Source organism: Ceratotherium simum, chromosome 3, assembly GCF_057802395.1.
Source record: "Ceratotherium simum simum isolate JZ-2026a chromosome 3, ASM5780239v1, whole genome shotgun sequence".
Lineage (NCBI taxonomy): Eukaryota > Metazoa > Chordata > Mammalia > Perissodactyla > Rhinocerotidae > Ceratotherium > Ceratotherium simum.
This window is the reverse complement of record NC_141902.1, coordinates 78,562,489-78,587,352: the sequence shown is the minus strand read 5'-3', so window position 1 is coordinate 78,587,352 and position 24,864 is coordinate 78,562,489. Positions and strand designations below refer to the sequence as shown.

General features: G+C 41.4%; 1 protein-coding gene across 4 annotated transcripts in view; it reads left to right on the top strand.

Annotated features, from left to right (window-relative positions):
* ENTREP2 (endosomal transmembrane epsin interactor 2) overlaps nucleotides 1-24,864 on the top strand; it is a 447,469-nt gene that overhangs the window by 362,563 nt on the left and 60,042 nt on the right. For all 4 annotated transcript variants that reach the window (XM_004432010.3, XM_087428833.1, XM_087428834.1 and 1 more), the window contains one exon: nucleotides 17,307-17,441. In XM_004432010.3, coding sequence (XP_004432067.2) covers nucleotides 17,307-17,441 — 135 coding nt within the window. The remainder of the gene's footprint in view (nucleotides 1-17,306; nucleotides 17,442-24,864) is intronic.

The following is a 24,864-nucleotide window of genomic DNA, read 5'->3' as shown; positions in this document are numbered from 1 at the left end:
TGGCTTCATTTGCAAAGCTCTGCTGTGTCGTTCCCAGTGACCCGAACACATAGGGGCACTCCTGAAATAAATCTATCAGCCTCCCGCACACCAAGATGTCGAGGTCAGAGAACTAATTAGGAGGGTTCCAGAATTTTGCTTAGAATTGATCACAAACTCTGTGAAATAACCGGTGGAAAAGATTTATTTTGATGTCTATTCCCTGGGGTCACTGAAGGGTTATTTGACTGGATAAACTGCTTTCCGGCCAAGCCCAGCCTCTGCCTTCCTTTTCCCCAAGGAAGCTGTCTTGCCATTTACATAAGCCCCTTCAGTCGTTAACACCGAGATAGAGACGCCATCATATGAAATAATTCCTTGCATGTGTTTGAGATGGGGGAGAACAGACTAGATCAGAAGAACTGGACTTTGTCCAGTTGATAACAGCAAAGGGACACATTGAAGCCAAAGGCAGTGCTCCCAATCTCCCAATCCAAAGGTGGTGCTTCCGCCCACCCCTGCCTGCATGCCGAGGGTCAGAGCATGGCATGAACTTGCCAGAGTGGAACTTGACTCTTGTTTACTTATGTAGTTCTCTAGGAAGAAGAAAAGGAAAACAACCATTTGGTACATTTCTTATGGTTTCTTTTTATGAGTTGATTAGATTCTAGATGAGAGGAGCCTTTTTGGAGGGCCACTTGGCCTGTATTCTTTTGGGGCATACATCCCTTACACTGGTGCATTCTTGGTGCCCAGTGCTCACTCAGCCGAGAGGCAGGCCTGAGAACCAAGCTGTTCCAACTGGACTTCTTCTCCAGGATGTGGACTCTCTAGTACAGTCTCTGAGAGGAGGGGGAATGAAGGACTTGATCCCAACTGTGCATCTAAAGGAGACGGCGCGTAGTCAGACCACTGATGTCCTCAGCTGCTGCCTTGTAAGATTCCTTCCATGGGTCATAGTCAGTTCATGTTTTTGTAAATCTGGTTTTTTTTTTTTTATGTGTGCCAATTTCATTAATTGATCATTTCATAGAAAATCATCTATTTTTTCTATTTTTTTCAAATTTACTGGCCCAAGTTATTCCTAGGATTTTGTTCTCATGTTTCATCCCCTCTGCTTTGTATTTTTGGCCCTTTCTCATTTCTAATGCTATTAGGGATTTAACTCTTTGCCCATCTCCTGGCAACATGTCCACGAGCTCCAGACCCACAACCTAGAAGCTTAGCAGACTCAGTGGGGAATGTGTGTGTTTTGATTGTTCCAGCCCCAGGCCTCGCTGGCCAGAGCATCCCTGAGACTTTGTCCTGGTTTGTCTTTTGTTTGAGACTATAGTTCCTGAGATTCTTCTTGGCTTTTAAAATGACTCCACATTCCATGTTTATGCAACCATTCTTTTAAATTTTCCTTTATTCTTATTGTTTTAATTTAGATTCTTAAAATATATTTAGTCAAATATATTTTATCTTTATATGTTTTGAGACAGTTATAGATGAATAGCCTGTTATGCCAGCACTCTTTATTAAACAGCCTATCTTGCCCCTACTGAACTTAAATGCTATTTTTTTCATATACTAAGTTTCTGTAGATTATTGGTCTGATTTCTGAAACTAATCTATCCCACTGATCTTATCTATTTTTAAGCCATTACTTTAGTATTTTGATTATAGCATCTTGATAATAAGTTTAATATCTGTTAAAGCATCTACTCCTCCCGTTATTATACTTTTAAAATTTTTTTGGATAATTCTTACACATTTATTATTCCATAAAGTCTTTAAAATAATTTCATCCAGTTCCATCTACTCCATTGGGATTCTGATTGAAATTCCAGCGCACATGTGCATTCCTTGGGAAGGATTGGCATTTTTAGGATACTGCAGCTTTCCATTTAGGAGCAGGCTGTGCACCTCCACTGATTTGGGCCATATGTATCAGTCAGTCATCAGTCAGAGTTCTAAGTTGTGAGGAAACCAACTCAAGCTATTTTCCACAGAGAGGGAATTATTATAGGACTCCAAATGGCTCACAGAGTCTCCAGGATGGCCAGAAACCAAGTTTGGAGGCTATAAAGCCAGGAAAAGAATGATGCTCCAAATCATAACAAGGAACTGCTTTGAGGAAAGACCTCGTCATCACCACTGGGTGTGTTGCTGACCCGCTGACCCTGGGCTCTGGACACTGCCTCCAGAACCTCAGTTCCTCGCCCTTCTGGAAATGGCATGCATCTGCTACTCCCAATGCCAGAATTAAGTCTGTTCAGCTCATGCCTCTTTGTGTCCCAAGCTCCCACCTAAAGTCTGGTAAGGGCGTCTTGTGTCCCATGGGTGGAACCTGGGTCACCTGCCCGCTCCTGCTGCAAGGCAGGCTGGGAAAGCATTTCTGGAGAAGGTGGAAGACTCATAAGGTAGGGATTCCCCAAACTGAGGAGGAGGGCTCCATGGTAGTGGGTAGCCAGATAGAATGACCCACATCTACTATACCTGAGTTTTTGCCATTTAATAACATTTTATAAATAGTTTCACATGGGTCATTTAATTTTCATGTTTAATTTATTTCTAAGTATTTTATATTTGTTGTTACTTTGAATAGAATATTTTTGCCATTTTTATTTTTAATTCATTATTACTAGTATCATATTTATTATAATCAATGTAACAAGTAATTCTTAATTCCAGTCATTTTTAGTACAGTCTCAGGTTTTTTAAGATATCAATCATGTCATTTGAAAAGAAAGACAATTCTATCTTTTCCAATATATACACAGCTTACAATATTTTCTTATCATATTACATTAGCTAAGGCCCCTAAATCAATGTAGAATTGTGGTGATGATCGTGGATAGCTCTGTCTCATTCCTGATCTTAGTGGAATTGCCTTCAGTATTTCTCCGGTTAAAATGATGTTTGCTTTTGATTTGTGGCAAAAATCTTGTCAGGTTTAAATAGTTTTCTCCTATTCTTAATTGACTTAGAGTTTTTATCATGAATGCCTGCTAATTTTATGTTCTGGTTTTATGATATCTATTTCTAAGGTCATATGGTTTTTCTCTTTTAATTTGTTGATGGAACAAATTTTCTGGATAGATTTACCACTGTTCTAGAATTCTGTTTCTAAAATGAACCTTGGGTATTTGTCAGGGTAAGCTAGGTTATGGAAACAAATTAATACATAATGCTTAACACAACTAAGTTTTATTTCTCCCTTGTTCTACGTATCTATCAAAAATGTATTGGGATGCTCTGGCCAACCAGGCTTGGAGCTGGAGCAATCAGAACACACACGTTTATCACCAAGGCTGCTAAGCTTCCAGGTTATGAGTCTCCAGGTCCTGGGTGTGTTTTCAGGAGATGCCTTTTGAGCATACGGCCAACCCTAAGGAAAGGGCAGCCAGAGACTGAGAAAGACAGCATTGATAACATTTGAGCACTTGGTTGCCACCATGCCTGAATTCCAAACCCTGGACTCTTTAGTTTTATGAATCTATAAATTTTCCTTCTTGGTTAAGGCATTTTGACTTGGGTTATGTAGTTTGCATTCAAGAGTACTTTTTAATACAGCCATGGAACTTAATTCCTTTAATATAGCGTTGGATTCAATTAGTTAATATTTTGCTTAGAATATTTGCTTTTTTTATTGAAAGGAAAAATTGGCCTTTTATTGGGGGAGGCTTTTGTTTTTCTTTTTCAGAATTGCTGTTAAGGTTATGCTAGCTTTATAAAGATAACTGGGGTGTTTTCTTCTTAGTCTTTTGGTCTGAAATTGTTTTAAAATGTAGAATTATCTTCTTGTTAAAGGTCAGTGTGAACTCACCTTGAAATGCCATTTTGGACTTTCCAATATCTTCTATGGTTATTGGTCTTTAGGTTTACTGCGTCTTTTGGACTTATTATAATAGTTTATATTTTGCTAGGAAATTATCCATGTCCTTTAGATTTTCAAATTTATGGCTATAGAGCTGCCCATATTTTTTTAATCTCTACTATATCTATAGTTAAAGCTCCTTTCTCATTCCTAATGTTGTTTGCTTTGCTTTCTTTTTAAAAAATCAATTCTACCAGGAGTCTATTTTTTTTCTTTATTCAAGAATCTTCTTTAGGCTTTATTCACCCTAACATCTTTATTTCTATTTCATTAGTTTCACTTTTTATGTTTGTTAAATTTCTTTTTTCCTATTTTCTATTAATTTGTTTTTGTTCTTTTCCTATTTTGTTTTACATTTTATTTATTTTCAAGCAAGCCCATCTGTTTTTAACCTTTTCCATTGAGAAATATAAAACACATATAGAAAAGTGCACAGGGCTGGCCCCATGGCTTAGCGGTTAAGTGCCCGCACTCCGCTACTGGCAGCCTGGGTTCGGATCCCGGGCACGCACCGACGCACTGCTTGTCCGGCCATGCTGAGGCCACGTCCCACATACAGCAACTAGAAGGATGTGCAGCTATGACATACAACTATCTACTGGGGCTTTGGGGGGAAAAAAAATTAAAAAAAAAAAGTGCACAAAACAAAAATATATAGCTCAGAAATTTATCACGAGGCAAATATCCATGTGACCTCCAACAAAGTCTAGAAACAGAGCATCCCCAGCGTCACAAGACCCTTCTTATGCACTCCCAGTTCACTGCCTCTCCATTCCCAGTGAAGACAACTACCATCCTAATTTTTATGATAGTCACATCTTTCATTTTCTTTATAGTTGTACCAACCATGCATGCATCTCTGAACACTATAGTTTAATTTTGCCTGTTTTTTGGAATTTCATTTAAATAGAAGTATTTCTTCTTTTGTGTTTGGCTTCTTGCATTCAACATTATGATGTGCAGCGTACTCATGTTGTATGTAGCTGTAGTTCATTCATGTTCATGCTTTAATATTGCATGATATGAATGTAATACAATTCATTCGTCCATTCCACTGTTGATGGACTTCAGGCACTTTCCTATGTGAGGCTGTTTTAAGTAATGTGGCTATGAACTTTCTTTCTTTCTTTTTTTTTTTTTTTTTAATTTTTTGGTTATTGCAGTAACATTGGTTTATAACATTGTAAAAATTTCAGGTGTACATCATTGTACTTCTATTTCTGCATGGACTACATCATGTTCACCACCAAAATACTAATTACAACCCATCACCACACACATGTACCGAATTATCCCTTTCACCCTCCTCCCTCCCCCCTTCCCCTCTGGTAACCACCAATCCAATCTCTGTCCCTATGTGTTTCTTTATTGTTGTTATTATCTACTACTTAATGAAGGAAATCATACGGTATTTGACCTTCTCCCTCTGACTTATTTCACTTTGCATTATACCCTCAATGTCCATCCATGTTGTCACAAATGGCTGGATTTCATCGTTTCTTACGGCTGAGTAGTATTCCATTGTGTATATATACCACAGCTTCTTTATCCATTCGTCCCTTGATGGGCACTTAGGTTGCTTCCAAGTATTGGCTATCGTGAATAAGGATGCAATGAACACAGGGGTGCATGTACCTTTGCAAATTGGTGTTTTCAAGTTCTTTGGATAAATACCCAACAGTGGAATAGCTGGATCATATGGTAGTTCTATCGTTGATTTTTTGAGGAATCTCCATACTGTTTTCCATAGTGGCTGCACCAGTTTGCACTCCCACCAGCAGTGTATGAGAGTTCCCTTCTCTCCACAACCTCTCCAACACATGTTGTTTGCTGTCTTGTTAATTAGGCTATGAACTTTCAAGCACATGTTCTTTATTACCATTGCATGCATTTCTGTTGGATATATTCCTAGAATTGAAATCTTTGTTAGATATTATATTAGATTGGGTAGTAATCTTTAACTTAAGTAGATGATGCCAAGCTGTTTTCCAAAGTTGTTGTCTCAATTCATACCCCCAGCAACAGTGTAAAAGAGCTCCTGTTGCTTCACGTCCTTGTCATCACTTGGTATTGTCTATTGTCATTATGTTTCAATTTTAGCCATTCCGGTGGGCGTATAATGGCATCTCATTGATTTTGATTTACGTTTCTCAGATTACTATTGTGGTGGGGCTCCTTACCAAATGTTTTATATTGGGTTGTTTGTCTTTTTCTTTATTTTTAAGAGAGAGGTTTTGTTTTGTTTTGTTTTGGATGTGAGTCCTCTGTCACTCACATGTCATGTAAAATCTCCTATTTTTACTCTTTTATGGATATTGTTTGATGAAAAGAAGTTTTTAACTTCATATAGTCAAACACATCAGTCATCTGTTTATTTGTAACACATTTTGAGCCGTGTTAAAAAGTGTTTCCCCACCCCAAAGACATGAAAGTATTCTCCTATATTATTTTTTCACAGTTTTATTGTTTTGACTTTCACATGTTCATCTATAATCTACGATAAAAATGCTTCAAAGAGCAATTATGAACACTCCTGAAACAAATGAATAAATAAGAAGCCTCAGCAAAGAAATAGAAGATATAAAGAAGAACCAGGTGGAGATTTTAGACACGATAGCTGAAATGAAAAGCTCAGTGGATGGCTCGGTGGCAGAATGAAGGGGACAGAGAAAGGAATCAGTCAACAGGAGGAGCAATAGAAATTACCCAGATTGAACAACAGAGAGAAAATCAACTGAAAACAAAAATGAACAGAGCCTTGGTGACTTGTGGTCTAACATTCATGTCATTGGAGTTGCAGAAAGACAGGGCTGGAAAAGTACTTGAAGAAGTAATGGCTGAAAACTCCCCAAATTTGACAAAGGACATTAACCTACAAATTTAAGAAGCTGAGCAAAGCCAAACAGGATAAGCCCAAAGAAATCCACACCAAGACACATCATAGTCAAACTTAGGAAAACTAAAGACAAAGAAAAAATCTTAAAGCTGCCACAGAAAAATGACACATTACCTATAGGAAAAAAACAATTAGGAAGGAAAGCTTCTGTGTTTTCTAAAACCACTATAATAGTGATGAGTCTTGTTTACAGGCTATGATTCTTTATGTCCTCCCTCCTTCCCCTTTTCTTGCTGTAGGATATTTGTGTAGTTATCATATATTGTCTTTTCATCTTGTTCATCTTTAACATGGAAGTTCTGGCCATATCATAGCTTTTCTTTGCTATTATGAAGAAAATCTCTAAACATGTGGAAGTTAAACATCACACTTCTAAATGATCCATGGATCAAAGAGGAAGTCCAAAAGGAAATTAAAATATATACAGAATGGATGAAAACAAAGCACAACATATCAGAATATGTGGGATGTAGCTAAAGTAATACTGAGAAAGAAGTTTATAGCACTAAATGCATACATAAGAAACAAGGAAAGGTCTCAAATCAATAACCTAATTTCCTACCTCAAGAAACTAGAAAAGGAAGAGAAAATCAACACAAAGGAAGAAGGAAATAAAAAAGAGCACAAATCAATGAAATTGAAAACAGGAAAACAATTGAAAAAATCAATGAAAAAAGAAGCTGACACTTTGATAACATCAACAAAATTGACAAACCTCTAGCAAGAAAAAAAGAAAGAAGACACAAATTAGCAATATCTGGAATGAAACAGGGATATTACTATAGAAACTACAGACACCAAAAAGATGATAAGGGAATGATATGAGCAACTCTCCACAAATAAATTGAACAACTTAGATGAAATAGATCAATTCCTTGAAAACCACAAACAACTATAACTCACACAATATGAAACAGACAGTTTGAATAGCCCTATAACTATTAAGGAAATTGAATTTATAATTTTAAAACTCCCCCAAACAAAATCTCCAGACCCACATAGTTTCACTGGAAAATTCTACCAAACATTTAAAGAAGAATTAACACTATTTCTACACAATCTCTTCCAGAAAAATAGAAGAGGAGGGAATACCTCCCAATTGATATTATGAATCTAGTATTACCATGCTGTCAAAACCAGACAAAGACAGTACAGAAAAAGAAAACTACAGACCAATATCCTTAATTAGTATAGATGCAAAAATTCTTAACAAAATGTTAGCAAATAAAATTCAGGATATATAAAAAGAATTACACATCATCACCAAGAGGGGTTTATTCCAGGGATGTAAGGCTGGGTCAGTAGTCAAAAATCAATCAATTTAATCCACCAAATTAACAGACTAAAGAATAAAATCACCTGGTCATGTCATTTGATGCAGAAAAAGGCATTTAATAAAATTGAACACTCTTTCATGATTAAAAAAAAATAAATCTCCAGAAAAATAGGCATAGAGGAGAACTTCCTCAAGTTGAAAAAGAGCGTCTACAAAAAGACTACAGCTAACATTACGCTTAATGGTAAAAGACTGAATGCTTTTCCCCTAAGATCAGGAACTAGGCAAACATGCCCACTTTCACCACTATTGTTCAACGTAGTAAATAGTGCTGGAAGTTCTAGCCAAATGCAATAAGGCAGGAAAAAATAAAAGGCATATGTATCATAAAGGAAGAAATAAAACTAGCCTCATTTGTAGAGTGTCTACATATAAGATCCCAAGGAAAAAAACCTCTTAGAACTAATAAGTGAGTTCCGCAAGGTCACAGAGTACAAGGTGAACATACGAAATTCAATTCTATTTCTCTGTATTAGCAATGAGCATACGGACACTGAAATTAAAAATACAATACTATTTACAATCACTCAAAAAATACATAGATGTAAATCTAACAAAACACGTACAGGACGTGTACACTGAAAACTCATAATGATGATGAAATAAATCAAGGAAATCTAAATGGAGAGACATATTGTGTTCATGAATTAGAAGACTCGACATAGTAAAGATATCAGTTCTCCCCAAATTGATATGCAGGTTTAATGCAATTTCTGTAAAAAACTCAGAAAGGTTTTTTTGTAGACATAGGCAATCTTATTTTAAAATGTGTATGGAGGGGCCGGCCCCGTGGCTTAGCGGTTAAGTGCGCGTGCTCCGCTACTGGCGGCCTGGGTTCAGATCCCGGGCGGGCACTGACACACCACTTCTCTGGCCATGCTGAGGCCATGTCCCACATCCAGCAACTAGAAGGATGTGCAACTATGACATACAACTATCTACTGGGGCTTTGGGGAAAAAAAAGGAGGAGGATTGGCAATAGATGTTAGCTCAGAGCCAGTCTTCCTCAGCAAAAAGAGGAGGATTAGCATGGATGTTAGCTCAGGGCTGATCTTCCTCACACACAAAAAAAATAATAAAATAAAAAAATAAAATAAAATGTGTATGGAAAGGCAAAGAAACCATTTTGAAAAAGAAGAATGAAAGGAGAGGAATCAGTCTATTTGATTTCAAGACTTATTGCCACAGTAATCAAGACTGTATGGTTGGTGGAGAGACAGACACATAGATCAATGGGACAAAATAGAGAAGACGGAAGTCACACAAATATGCCCAACTGATTTTTGACAAAGGTCAAAAGCAATGGAGAAAAGATAACAACAAATGGTATTGGAGCAATTAGACATCTATAGGTAAAAATATCAACGTTGTCCTAAGTTTCATACCTTATGCAAAAATTAACTGAAAATGCTTCATAAATTTAAATGAAACTATAAAACCTTTAGAAATACATTGGAGAAAATCTTTAGGATCTAAGGCTAGGCTAGGCAAAGAGTTCTTAGAGTAACACCAAAGTATGAGAGCGAAAATTGACTTTAGTGCTAAAAATGACCCTGTTAAGAGGATAGAAGACAACTAAAGACTGTGAAAACATATTTGCAAACCACATGTTCAACAGAACTATGTATTATGTATGATTTTTTGTCTTTTATTCTGAAGTTATAATTGTTTTATTTTATTGTTTGTTTAATGTCCTATGTCCCTGTCTCTAATTCCTTCTCAGTCTCCCCAAGAGAATGGAAAACATCCTCTGAATATGATCCTACCCATCAGGTGTTCTGTCAGCTTTATTTTCTTCCTAGAGACAGTTCCATTGAGCCTCTGTCTGCTGCTTTAATCTAGACCAGTCGATCTACAGGCAGTCTGTATGTGCTCGGTATGTACATGCTAGGACATCCTTTTCCTATCATCTCAGAATTCCCTTCCTCTCTTCCCTGTGTTAGATCCCCTCTTCTCTTGTTTCTTGGCTTAATTCCTCATTTAGGGGAAGTATCTCCTCCAGGACTTACCTGGTTAAAATTAAAAAGACTGAAACTTTCACGGGGCCAGCCCCGTGGCTTAGCGGTTAAGTGCGCGCTCGCTACTGGCAGCCTGGGTTGGGATCCGGGCGTGCACCGACGCACCGCTTGTCCGGCCATGCTGAGGTGGCGTCCCACATACAGCAACTAGCAGGATGTGCAACTATGACGTACAACTATCTACTGGGGCTTTGGGGAGAAAAAGGGAAAAAAAAGGAGGAGGATTAGCAATAGGTGTTGGCTCAGAGCCTGTCTTCCTCAGCAAAAAGAAGAGGATTGGGGTGGATGTTAGCTCAGGGCTGATCTTCCTCAAAAAAAAAGAAGACTGAAACTTTCAAGCGTAAGCCAGCAGGATGTGGAGCACTGGGGACTCTTGTACAGTGCCAGTGAGTGTGTAAATTGGTATGAGCACTTTGGAAAATGGTTAGGCATTATCTAGTAAAATTGAAGATCCAGGGACCCAGCAGCTCCATTTGATAGGTGTATTATACCCAAAAGAAATATGCACACATGTATCAAGAGAGAAGTACAGAATGTCATAGCAGCATTACTCTTAATTGCCAAAAATTGGCAACAATACACATGTCCATCAGAAAGAGAATAAATATATGAATGGCAGCATGTTCATGTAATGTGTTATTGTACAGCAGTGAACATGAATCAGCTATACCTGTATGCAATAGTATGGATGAATCTCACAATTTTGAACGAAAGAAACCAGACAACTAAAAATATTTTTGATTCCATTTATATCAAGTTTCAAAACCAGGCAAAACTAACCTATAGTGTAAATGGTAAAAGTATGAAGTTGAAAGCATGATTACAAAAAAGTGAGGGAGATGGTGAGCTTTTGGTGCTCTGGAGGGGAGGAACGTTGTGAGTGATGAGGCAGGAGAGGCCTTCTGGGGGGTTGGCCATGGTCACATGGGTCCTTGCTTGATGATGAATCATTGAACTCTATAGGTTTTTTCTGTGCACTTTTTGTGTGTGTTAGGTTCACAATATGAACAGTGAAGAAAATGGACAAAGATAAGAACGGTCCCATCCCCCAAATTAGACACTATTTTATTACCCAGCACATGGACAAAAATGTGTAAGTCCAACATTACCGAGCACTGGTGAGGACGTAGATAAATTTGAACTCTCATACACTGTTGGTGGGGGTATAATTTGTTCAAATATATCAGAGACAGATTGGCCTTACCTGGTGATGTTGTATATTCATGTGCCATAGGACAAAGCAGTTCCACTTTGAGGTGTATACGCTTAAGAAACTTGCCTATGTGCACTGGGAGATGTTCATGTCACATTGTTCATAATAGCAAAAGACTGGAAACAGCTTAATGTCCAACAGCAGGAGAAGGGATAAAGGCATTGTGTGAAATATAATGGAATAATGTACAACAATCCAAATGGATAAACCAGAGCTCTTCATTCATGTTACTGAACTTCCAAATATAATGTTGAGCAAAAGAAGCAAGGCATGTAAAAATACATACTGCATGATCCTATTTTTAAAGTTTAAAAACTGCTAACACTAAAACGTATATTGTTTAAAGATTCACATATGTGAATATGTGGCAAAATGACAGCAAGGGAATGATTGACACAAAATTTAGGATCATGGCTACTTCTTGGGTAGGGGAGTGGTGGCTATGTGATCAGGAAGGGGCACAAAGGCCTCTGAAGGTCTGGCAGTGTCTGTTTCTAAGTTGAGTGGTACGTACTTGGTGTGCATTATTATTCCTTAAACTGAACACTTTCGTTTGAGACTCTTTCCCATATATATGATATATTTCATATTAAAAAAGTTAAACAGAGCCAACCCTGATGGCCTAGCGGTTAAAGTTCAGCACACTTCGGTGGCCCCGGTTCGGTTCCTGGGTGCGGAACCACACTGCTCGCCTGTCAGTAGCCATGCTGTGGTGATGGCTCACACAGAAGAACTAGAAGGACCTACAACTAAAATATACAACTATGTACTGGGGCTTTGGGAAGGGGAAAAAAAAAAGAGAGAGAGGAAGACTGGCAACAGATGTTAGAGCAAATCTTTCCCAGCAAAAAAAAAAATTAAACAAAAATGTTCATGACATATTAAGTGCAAAGCACAGACTTAAAAATTGTACAGTCCCATTTAAAAATCTGTTTGAATATCCCCAAATGTTAACAGTGGTTATCTCAGGGTAGAGGGAGAGCTTGCAGGCCATTTTTATTGTTGTTGTTTTATTTGGTATTTCTAAGTGTTTTGCAATGATCATATATTACTTCTGTAATCAGAAAAAAAAAAAAAAAGTCACCATAAATGTTGTCGAAAATACCAAAAAAAAAAGGAAAAGAAATGGCTCAAAAATCTCTCCATTGAACAAGCTGGATTAGGGAATAGGACCCACGGGTGTTCTGACTGACCAGCCCTGGTCCCATGCTCCGGTGTCAGCCCACATGCATCAGGCTGGAGCAAGAATGTTGCTTTGCACCGGCTTTGTGCACACACTATGCTGGAACCGGTGAGAGGCATGAAAGGGAAGAAGGGCTGTGTCCCCAAGACCTCACCACCCCAAGGGGGAGACAATGAGTAAACAAAGGACCCAGAAGGTGTTTGAGGGCTTTTAGGACATGGTTCTGGACACAGTAATGGGGGACAAAGAAAGGAAGTTTGGTGAGGGGTGTGTTTGAGCTGAGTTTTCTGGGATGTCAGATTTAGACTTAGAGTTCAGGGAGGGGCAAGGCAGGGCTCAGAACCCTTGCTAAGAGGGCTGGCGATGCTCCCTCGTTGGGCACGGCCCTGTCCTCCACTAGCCAGTTGACCAGCTTCCCCGGTAGTGTCTGCCAGCTCATCTAGTAACCTAGCGTGCTCCTGAGTGTGAAGTCCTCATCCTTTAGAAATGTTTGTGCCACCCCATTTCCTTATCTCCCAAACTGCACCTGACTCCTCTTGTGGGCCTTCCCAGTCCCACCTTGTCAATAGCGGTCACAGTGAGTTGCTGGGATGTGCCTTTTCTTGTGTGGGGGATGGTTGGTTTTGAGGCATTACCTGAGGCACTAGGAACTGTAGCTAAAAGAGATTTTCCCTGACTGTAGAATCTTACCTCTCCAGTTGGAAAAATTGTTGTGCTCTGTGCAGAAAGTATTGGATTGTGGCATGGAATTCAAAGTGAGCATTCTCTACTTCCTCTTTAATAAGCATCCAGCATGACACGCTGTTTCAAACTTACTATTCAGGACTTGGCTGTGGACACCTTGCAAATCTTGTTTTAGGCCTTTCTGTTCCATTGAAGGAGACCTACCCATCAAGTTCCCCTTTTAGAAAGTCCTGAGTGACCCAGATAACTGACCACTTGAGTTACCCTGCTTTTCCCTTCCCGCGCCCTAATTCCTGCTCTTGTTTTAAATTCCACCATAAAGAGTGAACCCGCAAAACCCCAGACACTCCACCCTGGGCCAATAAAGGCAGAACCTCAAGTCTGCCCTGTCTCCTCTCTCTCTCTTTCTCTCTCCCTCCCTCCCCAGGACCTTGCTGTGTACCCTCCAGGACTTGTGAGCAATAAACCTTTTATTTCAGAGTTCCCTGATAGTTGTTGCTGAGGTACGTCTGGCAATCATAATAAGAACCACAAGGGCTGGTCCAGCCACCACGTTGGCTCTGGTCAGGGGAATGTCTGGGGCTCGCCACAGGTGATATGGCCCAGATGAGTACCCCAGGCATTCCTAGCTGATAGCATCACTATCAACATGCTGAGACCAACAGGAGACAGTTTCCCAGGCAAAAAGCATGATTGTTTGACTTCCCCATCCTTCTTCATTTCATGGCATCTCTAGTTGGAGGAGAGCATGTAGACGGAGGGGTCTATCATGGAACAACGTCAGATTCTCTACTCGGGGAAGCTCCTTTCTGAAAATGTGCTGTGTTTCACTTTGACTTACATTTCAGGTCTAAAGAACACTAGCTACTTCCCATTCACCCAGTGAATGCTTCCATCTTCTGATTCTTAGGCAAAGGTCGGGTTAAACCTTTGGATACTGTCATCCCCATTACTGCCCTTATATAGCACATTGACATTATACAGAAAGGTATAAAAATCATGCACATAAACGCTAACCTCTGAAATGTTCCCTTCCAGCTCACAGCCTTCTGCAGGCTCTGCAGGCCAGTGAGAGTGGGTGGCTCCCTCTCCCTCTTCTGCCATCTTTGTCCCCATAACCAACCACCCTCCACATACTGTCTTATGCTTGCTTCAGATGAGAAACGTCAACTCTCACAAGTTGGCATAGTTATGCCTACAATTACAAAATAAATATTTTCTAGCAAAGAGGACCAGATATTCAGGGATTTTACGGGATTTTTACAGATTAATCTTCAGATTTCAGGAATTTTGTTTCCTATTGACTCTTGTTGTAAGTCTCAGTGCCTTAAACAGAGGGCCGAGGGTGGGCATGTAAGACACCTCAGGAGAAGGTCAAGGAGAGGCACTCCCGGGGCTGCCTTAGGGGTGGGAGCACCAGCCCCACATCCCGAGAGCTTGGCCTTGTCAAAGATAAACAAGGCCAGACACTGAAGTGGGAAGGACTTTTAATCAGAAATTAATTTTAATTTTAATCAGAAATATACTATTGCAATATGGAGAAGAGTCCACCGTGAACTGGACTCCACTTCGACTTGCACAGAGGTGACCGGATGTTTTAAAGGGAGAATGAGGGAGTAGGGAGGGGATGAGTGGGGCCTCAGTAGAGTCAGGGAGGTGAAAAATTACAAAGGGGTGGCAGTATCAATGCGATGAGGCCGGCTGTGTCTGCTAGCTGGCGCTTACGGAAGTTAGGCCCCCAACCTCCCACAGAGGCTGGGAGATGGGGGCCCTGTCTTCAGGAGTTGGCTGGAACAGTCAATTCTTCTGGCAGCCCTGAGTTTTCTCAGGCAGGCCCTTTAAGAGGGGAGAGGGTCTCGTAGCGATGTGGCCTTGAACTGTTAGAAACTATGTTTGTATGTTCAAGTCTTTATAGGCCCAGGTTGAGGCCTCGTGGAGAACAGGACTCGGAGGAGCCTGGGCAGAAGTCAGTCAAGGAGAGAGCCTTTGTCAGCCTCCCTCCTCGCCTCTCTTCTGTGTGGTGTCCTCACAACTGCTCCCTTCCCATTCTCCTAAGTCCAGAACTCGCGGAGGCAGAGCGTTCCTCTCCTTGAGCAGATCCCCAGCTCTGATGGCCAGAGTCCACATACCCCACACTGGGTGACCTCAGAACCTCCAATTAGAGGGGCACTTTGTATGAACTTTTACCTTTTATTTTTTTATTTTTTGTGTTATTGAGCTATAATTGGCATATAACATAGTGTTAATTTAAGGTGTAATGATTTGATACATGTATGTATTGCAAAATGGTCACCACAATAAATTTAGTTAATGTCCATTACCTCCTTTTATTTTTTGTTTAACCTTTGTTTTACCTTTCAAAGTTTTACCTCTTCCCTTGTTTACCTTTTAAAACTTGGCCTTGAGAATCATAATCCTTCTTTTCCTATTTCTTGGGACTGGAAATAAATATTGCAATAACATGAAAATGGAGATTTTGGTTAGTGACCATAGCTGTGTACCTTGGTCTGGCCTGCACTGCTCTGCCAGCATTGTTGCCAAACACCGGGTCACCATGTCCATAGCACAGCCTGGCCAGCCAGCAAGGATGGGGCCTTGCCCAGAGCATGCACCGGGTGCCACTGTCCCGTTGGGCTTGCTAGTTCTGTGTGTTCTGTGGGTCGGCGGGACATGCTGCCTGTGTCTACGTGAGAGGAGCTGGGAGAAGGACGAGAACTGAGCCCCTGGGTTGGGTGCTGGCTGTGCCTTCTCTGGGGAGTGTTATTATGGGGGTGCTGTTATGGCTCCTTTAGCCGGGATCCATGCTCAGCCTGGACTTCAGCACTGGAGACTGGAGACGTCTCTAGAAGCACTGAACGCAAAGGCAGCTTTCCCTGACCCCTCCTCCCTGAGGTGGGGTGGGGCAGTAGTCTGTGCAGGTACTGCCCTCCTCCTGGGGCCTGGCCTCAGCCCTGGCTCTCTTCCCTCTGCCTGGGGGTAGATTTGGAGAATCACTACAGGATGATCCTAGACACCCGAATGCCCCCCCCCCAACTCAAACATCCAGAAATAAAATTGTAATTATTTTAGGAGATCAAATTAAAAAAGCAAAAACAAAGCATAAAGTAGGTAAAGAATAAACTATCCAGCAGTTTAAAATAGATGAAAATTTGGCCATGGACAATACCCTTGACCTATGGCTGTCCCTTTTTTATTTCACTTTTCTGGAAGTCTGTGTTTGTGAGCAATTGGGTGTGTGTATGATAGAAGTATGGAGGACTCAACCAGAAGTGGGAACGAGGAAGTGAGGGCAGGTGGGTGAGGCTGTGGGAGTTGCGGAATGCAGTGACTTCTCAACGCATTTCTGCAGCCCGGCTGAGGGGTTCCACTTCAGGCTGCAGGTTGGGGTCTGGCGTGCTCTGTGGGTCTCCTCCTGGGCTCCAGGCTTTTTAAAACACTTGAATTGCATCTTTCCTTACGTGGTTTTTAATTTTCTGAGGTATTTTTTATCTATTCAGCATTTATTGAATGCCTACGAACTCATTGGCGTTGTGAATCCTGTGATGGTAAGATGTGGTGGCTGCCCTCAGGGAGCACCAAAGACAAGAGTAACTACAGCTGGATAAAGTAAGTCTCCAGCAGAGGTGGGCCGGAGTGTTCTGCCCAAAGGAGAAGCAAACGCTCTGGAGAGGGAAAACCAGACAAGGCCTCAATGGTGGAGCTGGAGTTGGGTCTTGACGGATGAGTAGGAGTTTGGTAGACCATAACGTGAGACCGGAAATTGCTAATGTGGGAGCAGAATGAGCCAAGTCACAGAGCTATGAGAACACATCTCTATGCCTAATTCAATATGAGTAATTTTCCAATTATTTACTTTTATCTCTGTTAATTCATCTGTAATTTTTTGTAACTTTATAGCTTAAGTTTCTTCAAATTTATTTTTTCTTTTTTATTAATTGCTTTTAAAATAGGAATTTGAATTCCCAATGATGTTTTTCATGGCTTTTGTCAATAGAAATTGTTTTGGGTTTATGACTTAAAGAAAACTAGAATGGGATGCTTTGAACCTAGACATGTTCTTCATTGTGCATCTCAAGTGTCCCCACCAGGGCAGAATGCCGTTTTAATTCTGAGCTCTGTCTGTTCCTCTGTCTAGATTAAGTTTGACAGTGTCGAGGTGTGTGTCTGCTGTGAAATGCAGCACCAGTCTTCAGGCTGCAGCAACCTGGGCGAGACACTGAAGCTGAACCCGCTGCAGGAGGACTGCAATGCCGTGCGGCTGACGCTGAAGGTGATGCTGCGGGTCCCGCTCGGTCATGCATGTCATCCCCCACATCACTGCCATTCTAGAAGATTTTATTACTGTATATGTTCCTTGCAGTTCCTAATTCATCTAGGTAGGTTCGGTGCAACAGGGAGTATCTTTGCGGAGAACGTTTTCAAGGATTATAGATTTTCACTTGAAAGGTGTTGCTTTCTGGATCTCGTGTTCCATTTTTACCATTTCACTTTCCTGCCTCTGACATGTGCGCAGTAGCATATGAATGGTTGAAAGAGGTCTTTACAAATATGGATGTGATACGTTCTACTGCTTTCCTAACATTTTTGCTGTTACACCATCAGGGAACAGATGGGTATTTATTTTGCCTTTTTAAAGATATGTGGAGAAAGAAATTTTACAGTTTCCCATGGCAATCTATTCTCGAGTACAGCATCTGATTTTTTAAAAAATGACATGGAAAATTGTTTGTATCATTCTTTTTTTTTCTGACAAGTGTTTTTTTACTCCTGAAAACCCAAATTGGCTGCTTAAAAATGCATATGAACAATGAACCCAATTCTTCTCCTCTTTCCCCTGAATGAAAGTGTGCTAAAACTTTTTTTAAAAGATGTGGCCATGGTCAAGCGTCGGTGGTAGGATTGTATTTACAGTGTGTAGGGAGCTCTGTAGGATGTGTATGGGGAACCCAGCGTGTGGGGAATGGGAGACTCCAGAGAGCCACCTGGAAACTGGGGAGAAAGAGAGAAGTGTCGCCCTCTGGAATGCGGAGCCTGTCCTCCATAGGTCATTTCAAATGTTGGCAAGAATGACCGCTCGCTCTGGGTGAGCTCTCTGTTAACTACAGTGCACCATGAAACTGGTTGGCAAACAAGTGTGACATATAGAAATAGAGGAGGCACCTAAAGTACATGGTGGGAGTTGGTCTGGTGCCCCAGTACCTGCCTTGTTTCGCAGGGAGGCATGGTCCACATTCAGTGGTCCTAGCGGCCCACCAGAGTGACAGATTCAGCGGGGTCAGAGTAACCCAGACTGCAGCACTCAAGGGCCCGTCCTCTTACCTGAAACGTGTTTCTTGCTGTCCCACATTGCACACAACCATGGTTTTTATCTTACTGCATCTTGGGGCCACTCAGGGTCAGTGCCTGGGGCTCCCCATGGCCTTTCACAGCTGTCCTGGGATGGGGACGTGAGCCAGTGCTCACTCTGAGATCTCATTCTGACAACTCCTAAGTCACCTCCTCAACCTGGGCACCTTTTCTTTGCATGTTCAAAAAACTTAACAAGACAACAAGTAATTATAATTACAGTGCAACCACTACCCCCTGGAAGAGCTGATGCATCCCCAGGGGAACCTGTCAGTGCTGGAGGCCACTTGAGTGTGCGGATGCAGTCAAGCAACTAAGTTACCTCTCTCTCCTCAGTTGATGGGTTGAGGGTATTTGGCCTGCTTTCCCAAGGCGTCAGAGTTCTTCTTGACACTTGCACTCAGTGGACCCTCTCAGGACCCACTTTCATGAACCTCCATCCCCTGAGGATGTGACCATGGCTTGAATGGTGATGATGGTGTTGGAACAACGCTCCCTCTGAGAATGCAGCCAGGCCTAGGGTGAGCTGGTGAGTTGGCAGTCCCACCCTTTTCCACTGTTCTAGTGCTCTGATGGGAAACCACTTGGGGTGGGGTAGCACAAATGGAATGAAGGGAAGGATACTGAAGTCACGAAGTTCAAGTCAAGGCTGGGGAGCCTCATTGAATGTCCCATCCCCATGGATGTTTCAATTTTCCTGGGACAATGGTAAGAGCTGAAGGCAGAAGAAATACTACACCAAACTTCTTAATGAATTTATTTAAAAGAACTTAAGTAGAGGTAAAGACTGTCAGAGCCGATGGCCTGAGGCTCAGAGGAGGCAGGATTTATGATTGAGGTGGGAGGCCAATGATCTGGAAGTAGCAGCAGTGACCAGCCTCCGCTTGTCCCCCGACTGAGGTCCTGATCTTGGAGGGGAGCTGAGTTTCATCTGAGGTCAAGGCAATGAGAGACTATTAGAAGTGAGGGTCTCTTTCCTGCTATCTTCCAGCTTTGTTGTTTACCAAAATTGTTTTGGCTATCCTAGTTCCTTCCCATTTCCATATACATTTTGGAGTCTGCTTATCAATGTCTACAGAAATCCTACTGGGATTTTGATTGAGGTTGCATTGAATCTACATCTCAATTTGGAGAGAATTGACATATTCATGATATAGCTCTCCATTTATTTAGGACTTTTTTAATTTCATCAGTGTTTCTTTTCTTTCATCAGTGTTGTGTAGTGTTTAGTATATAGATCTTAACATATTTTATAATATTTATGGTCAAAGTATTTCATGTTTATTGGTACTATTTTAATGGCACTTTTACATTTTTTCATTGTTTCTTGTTCATTGCTAGTATATAGAAATTTGATTTCTGTTACTAATATTGCATCCGGTAATCTTACTAAACTCACTTACTGGTTCCAGTTGCTCTTTTATAGATTCTTTGGATTTTGTATGTAGACAATCATGTGATATGCAAAGAAAGGCAATTTTACGTCTTCCTTTCTGATCTGGATGCCTCTTTTTCTTTTCCTTGCCTTATTGTGCTGACTAGAACCTCCAGTACAGCGTTGAATAGAAGTGGTGGGAGCGTACGTCCTCGCCTTGTATTTGGCTCTAGGGATTACATACAACATTAGTTATGAGTTTTTCATAGATGCCCATTATCAGGTTGTGGCAGTTCGCTCCTATTCCTAGTTTTCTGAGGGTTTTTATCATGGATGGATGTTAGATTTTTCCAAGTCTTTTCCTTCATCTACTTAGATGTTCATATACTTTTTCTTCTTTAGTCTGCCAATACGGTGAATAACATTGATTGACTTTTGAATGGTGAACCAGCCTTCCATTTCCAAGGTAAACTCCACTTGGTCATTTTTTCCTCAGCTCTGTAGAGTCTGCTGATGACCCTGTCAAAGACATTTCTTCATTTCTGCGCCTGTTTTTTATTTCTAGCATTTTCATTTGATTCTTCCTTAGAACTTCCATCTCTCTGCTAAATTACCAATATGATATTGTACACTGTCCACGTCTTCCACTAGAGCTGGTGTCTGACTCCATCTGCCCCAGGCGAGCAGGTGCTCATGTCTGGCTGTGCAGACGTCTGTCTTTCCTTAGAATTTGAGTTAGTTGGTTGCTTTGTGACCTCAACTGTCTGATGGGTTCAACTTAAGTTGTGAATTTGCACAGTGCCCAGTCTCTTGTTGGTGTTGTAATGGTGGGGGCAGTGCTATTTTTAGCTTTCTACATCCTAGGCAGAACCTGGAATCATTATCCATAATGATCCCCTCCCTTGAGGAACACATTGCTTTTTTTCCCTTAGTGGTTCATAGATGGTGTGCCATTCTCTTTTGACATTAAATATTGCTATAGAGAAAGATCTTAGAGTGAGCCTATTGCTTTCTCCCTTTTTGGTATATAGTTGTCATTAATGCTGTTTAAAAATATTTCTAGCTCTGCACCTTCCTCTTATGTGGTAAGATTGTACTTCCTAGTCCCCTTGTGGTTGCTTAGGGCCATTTGAGCACAACTTATGTGTATTACTTCCAAGCCTGAGTATTTACCTGTAGTGTGAGATTCTCTAGAGCTCGCTTTCCTGCTGGCACAGTAATTGGCAAATTACAAATGGTGGCTGCACCATCAGTATGAGTGACTACAATGGGCAGAGCTCCCGTAACTCACCCACATTTATCCACATTGGGTGTCTAGCATGAGTGAGAAATAGACTTTTGTTGTTTTAACCCACTGAGATTTGGGGGATGTTTGTTACTACAGCATAACCTAGCCCATTCTGTCACATACAAGGCAAGATTTTTTTGGTCCAGATGTCAATAGCATTTTTAAATTATCAAGTCCATTAACTTCACGATGATATGTCTTGATACTGGTCGATCTTTCTCAAATTTTCCGTAGTACACAGTGTACCCTTTGCACAGTGAGTTTGCATCTTGCTTTTTTTCAGAAAAGTTTTCTTGAGCTATAAATTTCAATTTTTTTCTGTTCTTTTTGTTTTTGAATAACTGTACATTTCCTGGACCACTTTACCCATCTTTTATAACTATCCTTTTTTCTCTAATTTTTTAAACTGTTCCTTTTCTAACTCATTTTGTTCTGTTTTTCTAAAACCTCTCTTCCTAGCCTTGTTTTCTGCAGTGAGTATTATCTTTGTGCTCTGCTTTCAATGGGATCTTGGGTTTTGGCAGCTCACATCTCAAGTCTTTGTTTCTTTATCATTTATTCCTTGAGCCCTTGTGTCTCTGCTCTTTGCTCTTAGATTTCAGCAGCCTGTTTGGTCCTAGTTTTCACCCACAGATGTCTCTAGCGAGTTAATTACTGTAGAGTTTTCAGTGTGTTTTATACCTTTCTTAGATCTTTTCTGAGGTATATGGGTACTTCAGAGCACTAATGCTGATTCTTAACCCTTGTCAAGCATTATGCTCTATTTAAATAGGCTTTAGTGTCGTTAAGATTTTGTACTTCTCATAAGTATAGATACTTCTTCCTATGAGATTCGTACAGATCTAAGTGCCACATTCTCCAGTTTTCTTATAATGCGTGTTGCAGTCATTTTTAGTATAATCGTGACTCTTGCAGTCATTCAAGCCAACCTGTGCTTGATGACTCCCCCGCAGTGAAGGGGTCGGCAGCAGGGCCCTGGTGTAGCTTCTCAGTATTAAAACTCTCAGAACACACACGGGTGGTAGGAAAGGGAGCCACTCTGGGAAAGGGCTGCTCTGCTCCTCTGTGGAGCCGATTTCCATGGGAGCCCTTCCTATAGTTTGCAAATGTTCCTGACACTTAGCGAAAGAAGGCGCAGAGGGGAATGTTGCTTTGATTCGTTTCGGTTGCTCGCTCTTTTCTGGTCAGCAGTTAGAGCGGATTCATTGGTCTCTTAATCGTCTGATTTGAGGCTCTAGTTATCTCATTAGTAATACTCTGTGCCTAAATTTCCATATTAAATTATGGATTATCCATATTTTGTATCTAATGAACTCAGTTTGTGCCGGGGAAATCCCAATTGGTTTGGGAATCAAAGGAGCTTTGATTTGAGTTGTGTTTGAATTAACTGATAGTGACTTAATGAGATCTGTCTAACTACTTACTTACCATTATGCCACCCCCCCCACCACCCGCGATATGTGGAAGGTTGTGCAGGCACAGTCTGTCATCAGGGAAGACAAGCAGAAATTGATCCACTTCCTGGCTAATGAAGACTGTAGTTGGAATCCAGAAGATGGTGCAGATGCTGCTTCACTCATCAGATTGTTTTCAGTAGTTGGGAGGCCTTGAAGCCCCCTCTCCCTTGATCTCTTTTCTGCTCTTCCTAACCAACCTACTCCGCAGTTCTCTGGTTCTTCAGCAGAGAACCCCTGCGGGCAGACAAGCCTCTCTCTTGAGGGTATTGCTAGTCTTTTAAGTGTAGTGACTCCTGCCGTGCTAAAGTTTGCTGCTCTACCCTGACAGGGGTGAGGGCAGGGCAAAGGGCACAGAGGGGACCTAGAACGCCATGTGCCATGAGGGATTCCCAGAATTGTAGAGCCAGAGGGATGGAGCGTCCTGTTGTCCGTCCCCGACTGTGTGGGTGAGAGGACAGCAGCCCACAGAGAGGTCAGATGGCTCCTCCAGGGTGCCGGAGCAAGTCCAGTGGTGGGCAAGGCTTCTCAGAGGGTCTCAGTCCTCCAAGACTCAAGTGCTGTTCCCTGATGACAGGACCTGGCTGTGGGCATCCCATTATGAATAGTCCCTAAATAGGGTGGTCTAAAAATTAGGCTTTCAGCGTCGACTCTTCCAAAGCACTGGACAGTGGGGGACAATTGCTAGTAAAAGAGCAAGTTTACAGATCCCCTTCCTGATAAGATAATGTCCAGGCTTCTAGAAGATGAAATGACAAAATAAATGATAAAAAGATGTTTTGGTAGTTTAATTGTCTTCTTTGCCAAATCAAACCCATCAAAAGATTGTGACATATTTTCTGAGCAGTATTAACAGCATTTTTAAAAGGTTACAAAAATCAGAATTGTTAACTGGTGGAATATGCTTAATCATACGCTATTATATCCATCCCAACTTTAATTCTTTGCTGTATCCCAGAATGTCATTATGGTTTTATTATAATGACGTCATTCTAATTCAAAACAGAGTTAAAGATCTATATCTGGTTTAATTTATCGAGCCATAGAAAACCAAATTACCCAAGGAAACCCTATCAATAGACAAGGAGATAAAAGTTTCCCAAGAAATCAGTTATTGAGTTTATGTGCTTTCTTATCTTATCTTAAAGATGCTTTATCTTTGTCTCTAAGAAAGTCAAAAAGAAAAAAGCAAGACAATTTCCTAAAAAACCTAGACACCTGAACAATAAACTCATCATTTAATTGGAAGTTCTTAACCATGCTAAAGAAATAAAAAGGATTCTGAGAATAAGTGAATGGTCAGCATTTTGTGAGGAAATTCGTACATTGACTGGCAGTATGAGACACCACACACACACAGACCCCTCTTGTTTTCGGAAGTGGGCAGCTACCCAGAGCAAGACAGCTTTCTTCTCACCCCGGGGTTCCCATGGGGGATGTTAATGGGTCCCTCTGGCCAGGTAGGATCCAGTCAGAGAGGAGAAGGATGTCAAATTCCTGCTATCCCCCTTACACTAGCAACCGTGGCCCCATGTAAGGGAATGTCTAGAAAGAGCAAGCTCTCCTGGCCATTGGACACAACTCGTCTCTGGCAAGGCTGCCTCTCACAATGTGGAAGAGGGTGCCCACCATGTCCCTGAATGGCATGTCTGCCCCTGGTTTCCAATGCCACTGAAAGTCTGCCTCCCCACCCTCTGATTCCAGTGGCATCGCTTTCCCCTGTGGGGTCACGATACTGAGTTTTGTGGGACGTCCACGGTCACAAATCCATTTAGCATCAGTGCAGTTACACACTGCACTGTAATAACCGTACAGAGCAGAGGTTCCACCCAGGAGGGTTGGGACTTGTCTGCACCTGCTGAGTTAAAACAAGGTCCAAGAGACTCAGATGTTGAGATAAAAGTATTTTTAGTGGTATATTTCTAGCGGTCCCATCCTTAGGGGGTGGCCTGTGTGGGCAGCCTGGTGGGACTGGTTAGCTCTCACAGTCTCTCGGTGCTTCCAGCCCCACCAGGACTGGAGGATGGGCTGCAGGTGCACCCGCACCTCCCTGCAGGGGGTAAGATGAAGGGCCAGGCACGGAGTGCACAGGCCCAGGAGGCTGCTCACTGCTCAGGATCAGGCACTTTCTGTGGTGCCAGTCCCTCGCTTTTGTCCCTCCCTCAGATGGTTTTTCCCTAAGTCTCCTTCTCTTTCCAGGGAAGATACATGGCATTCCAGGAGATTCCAT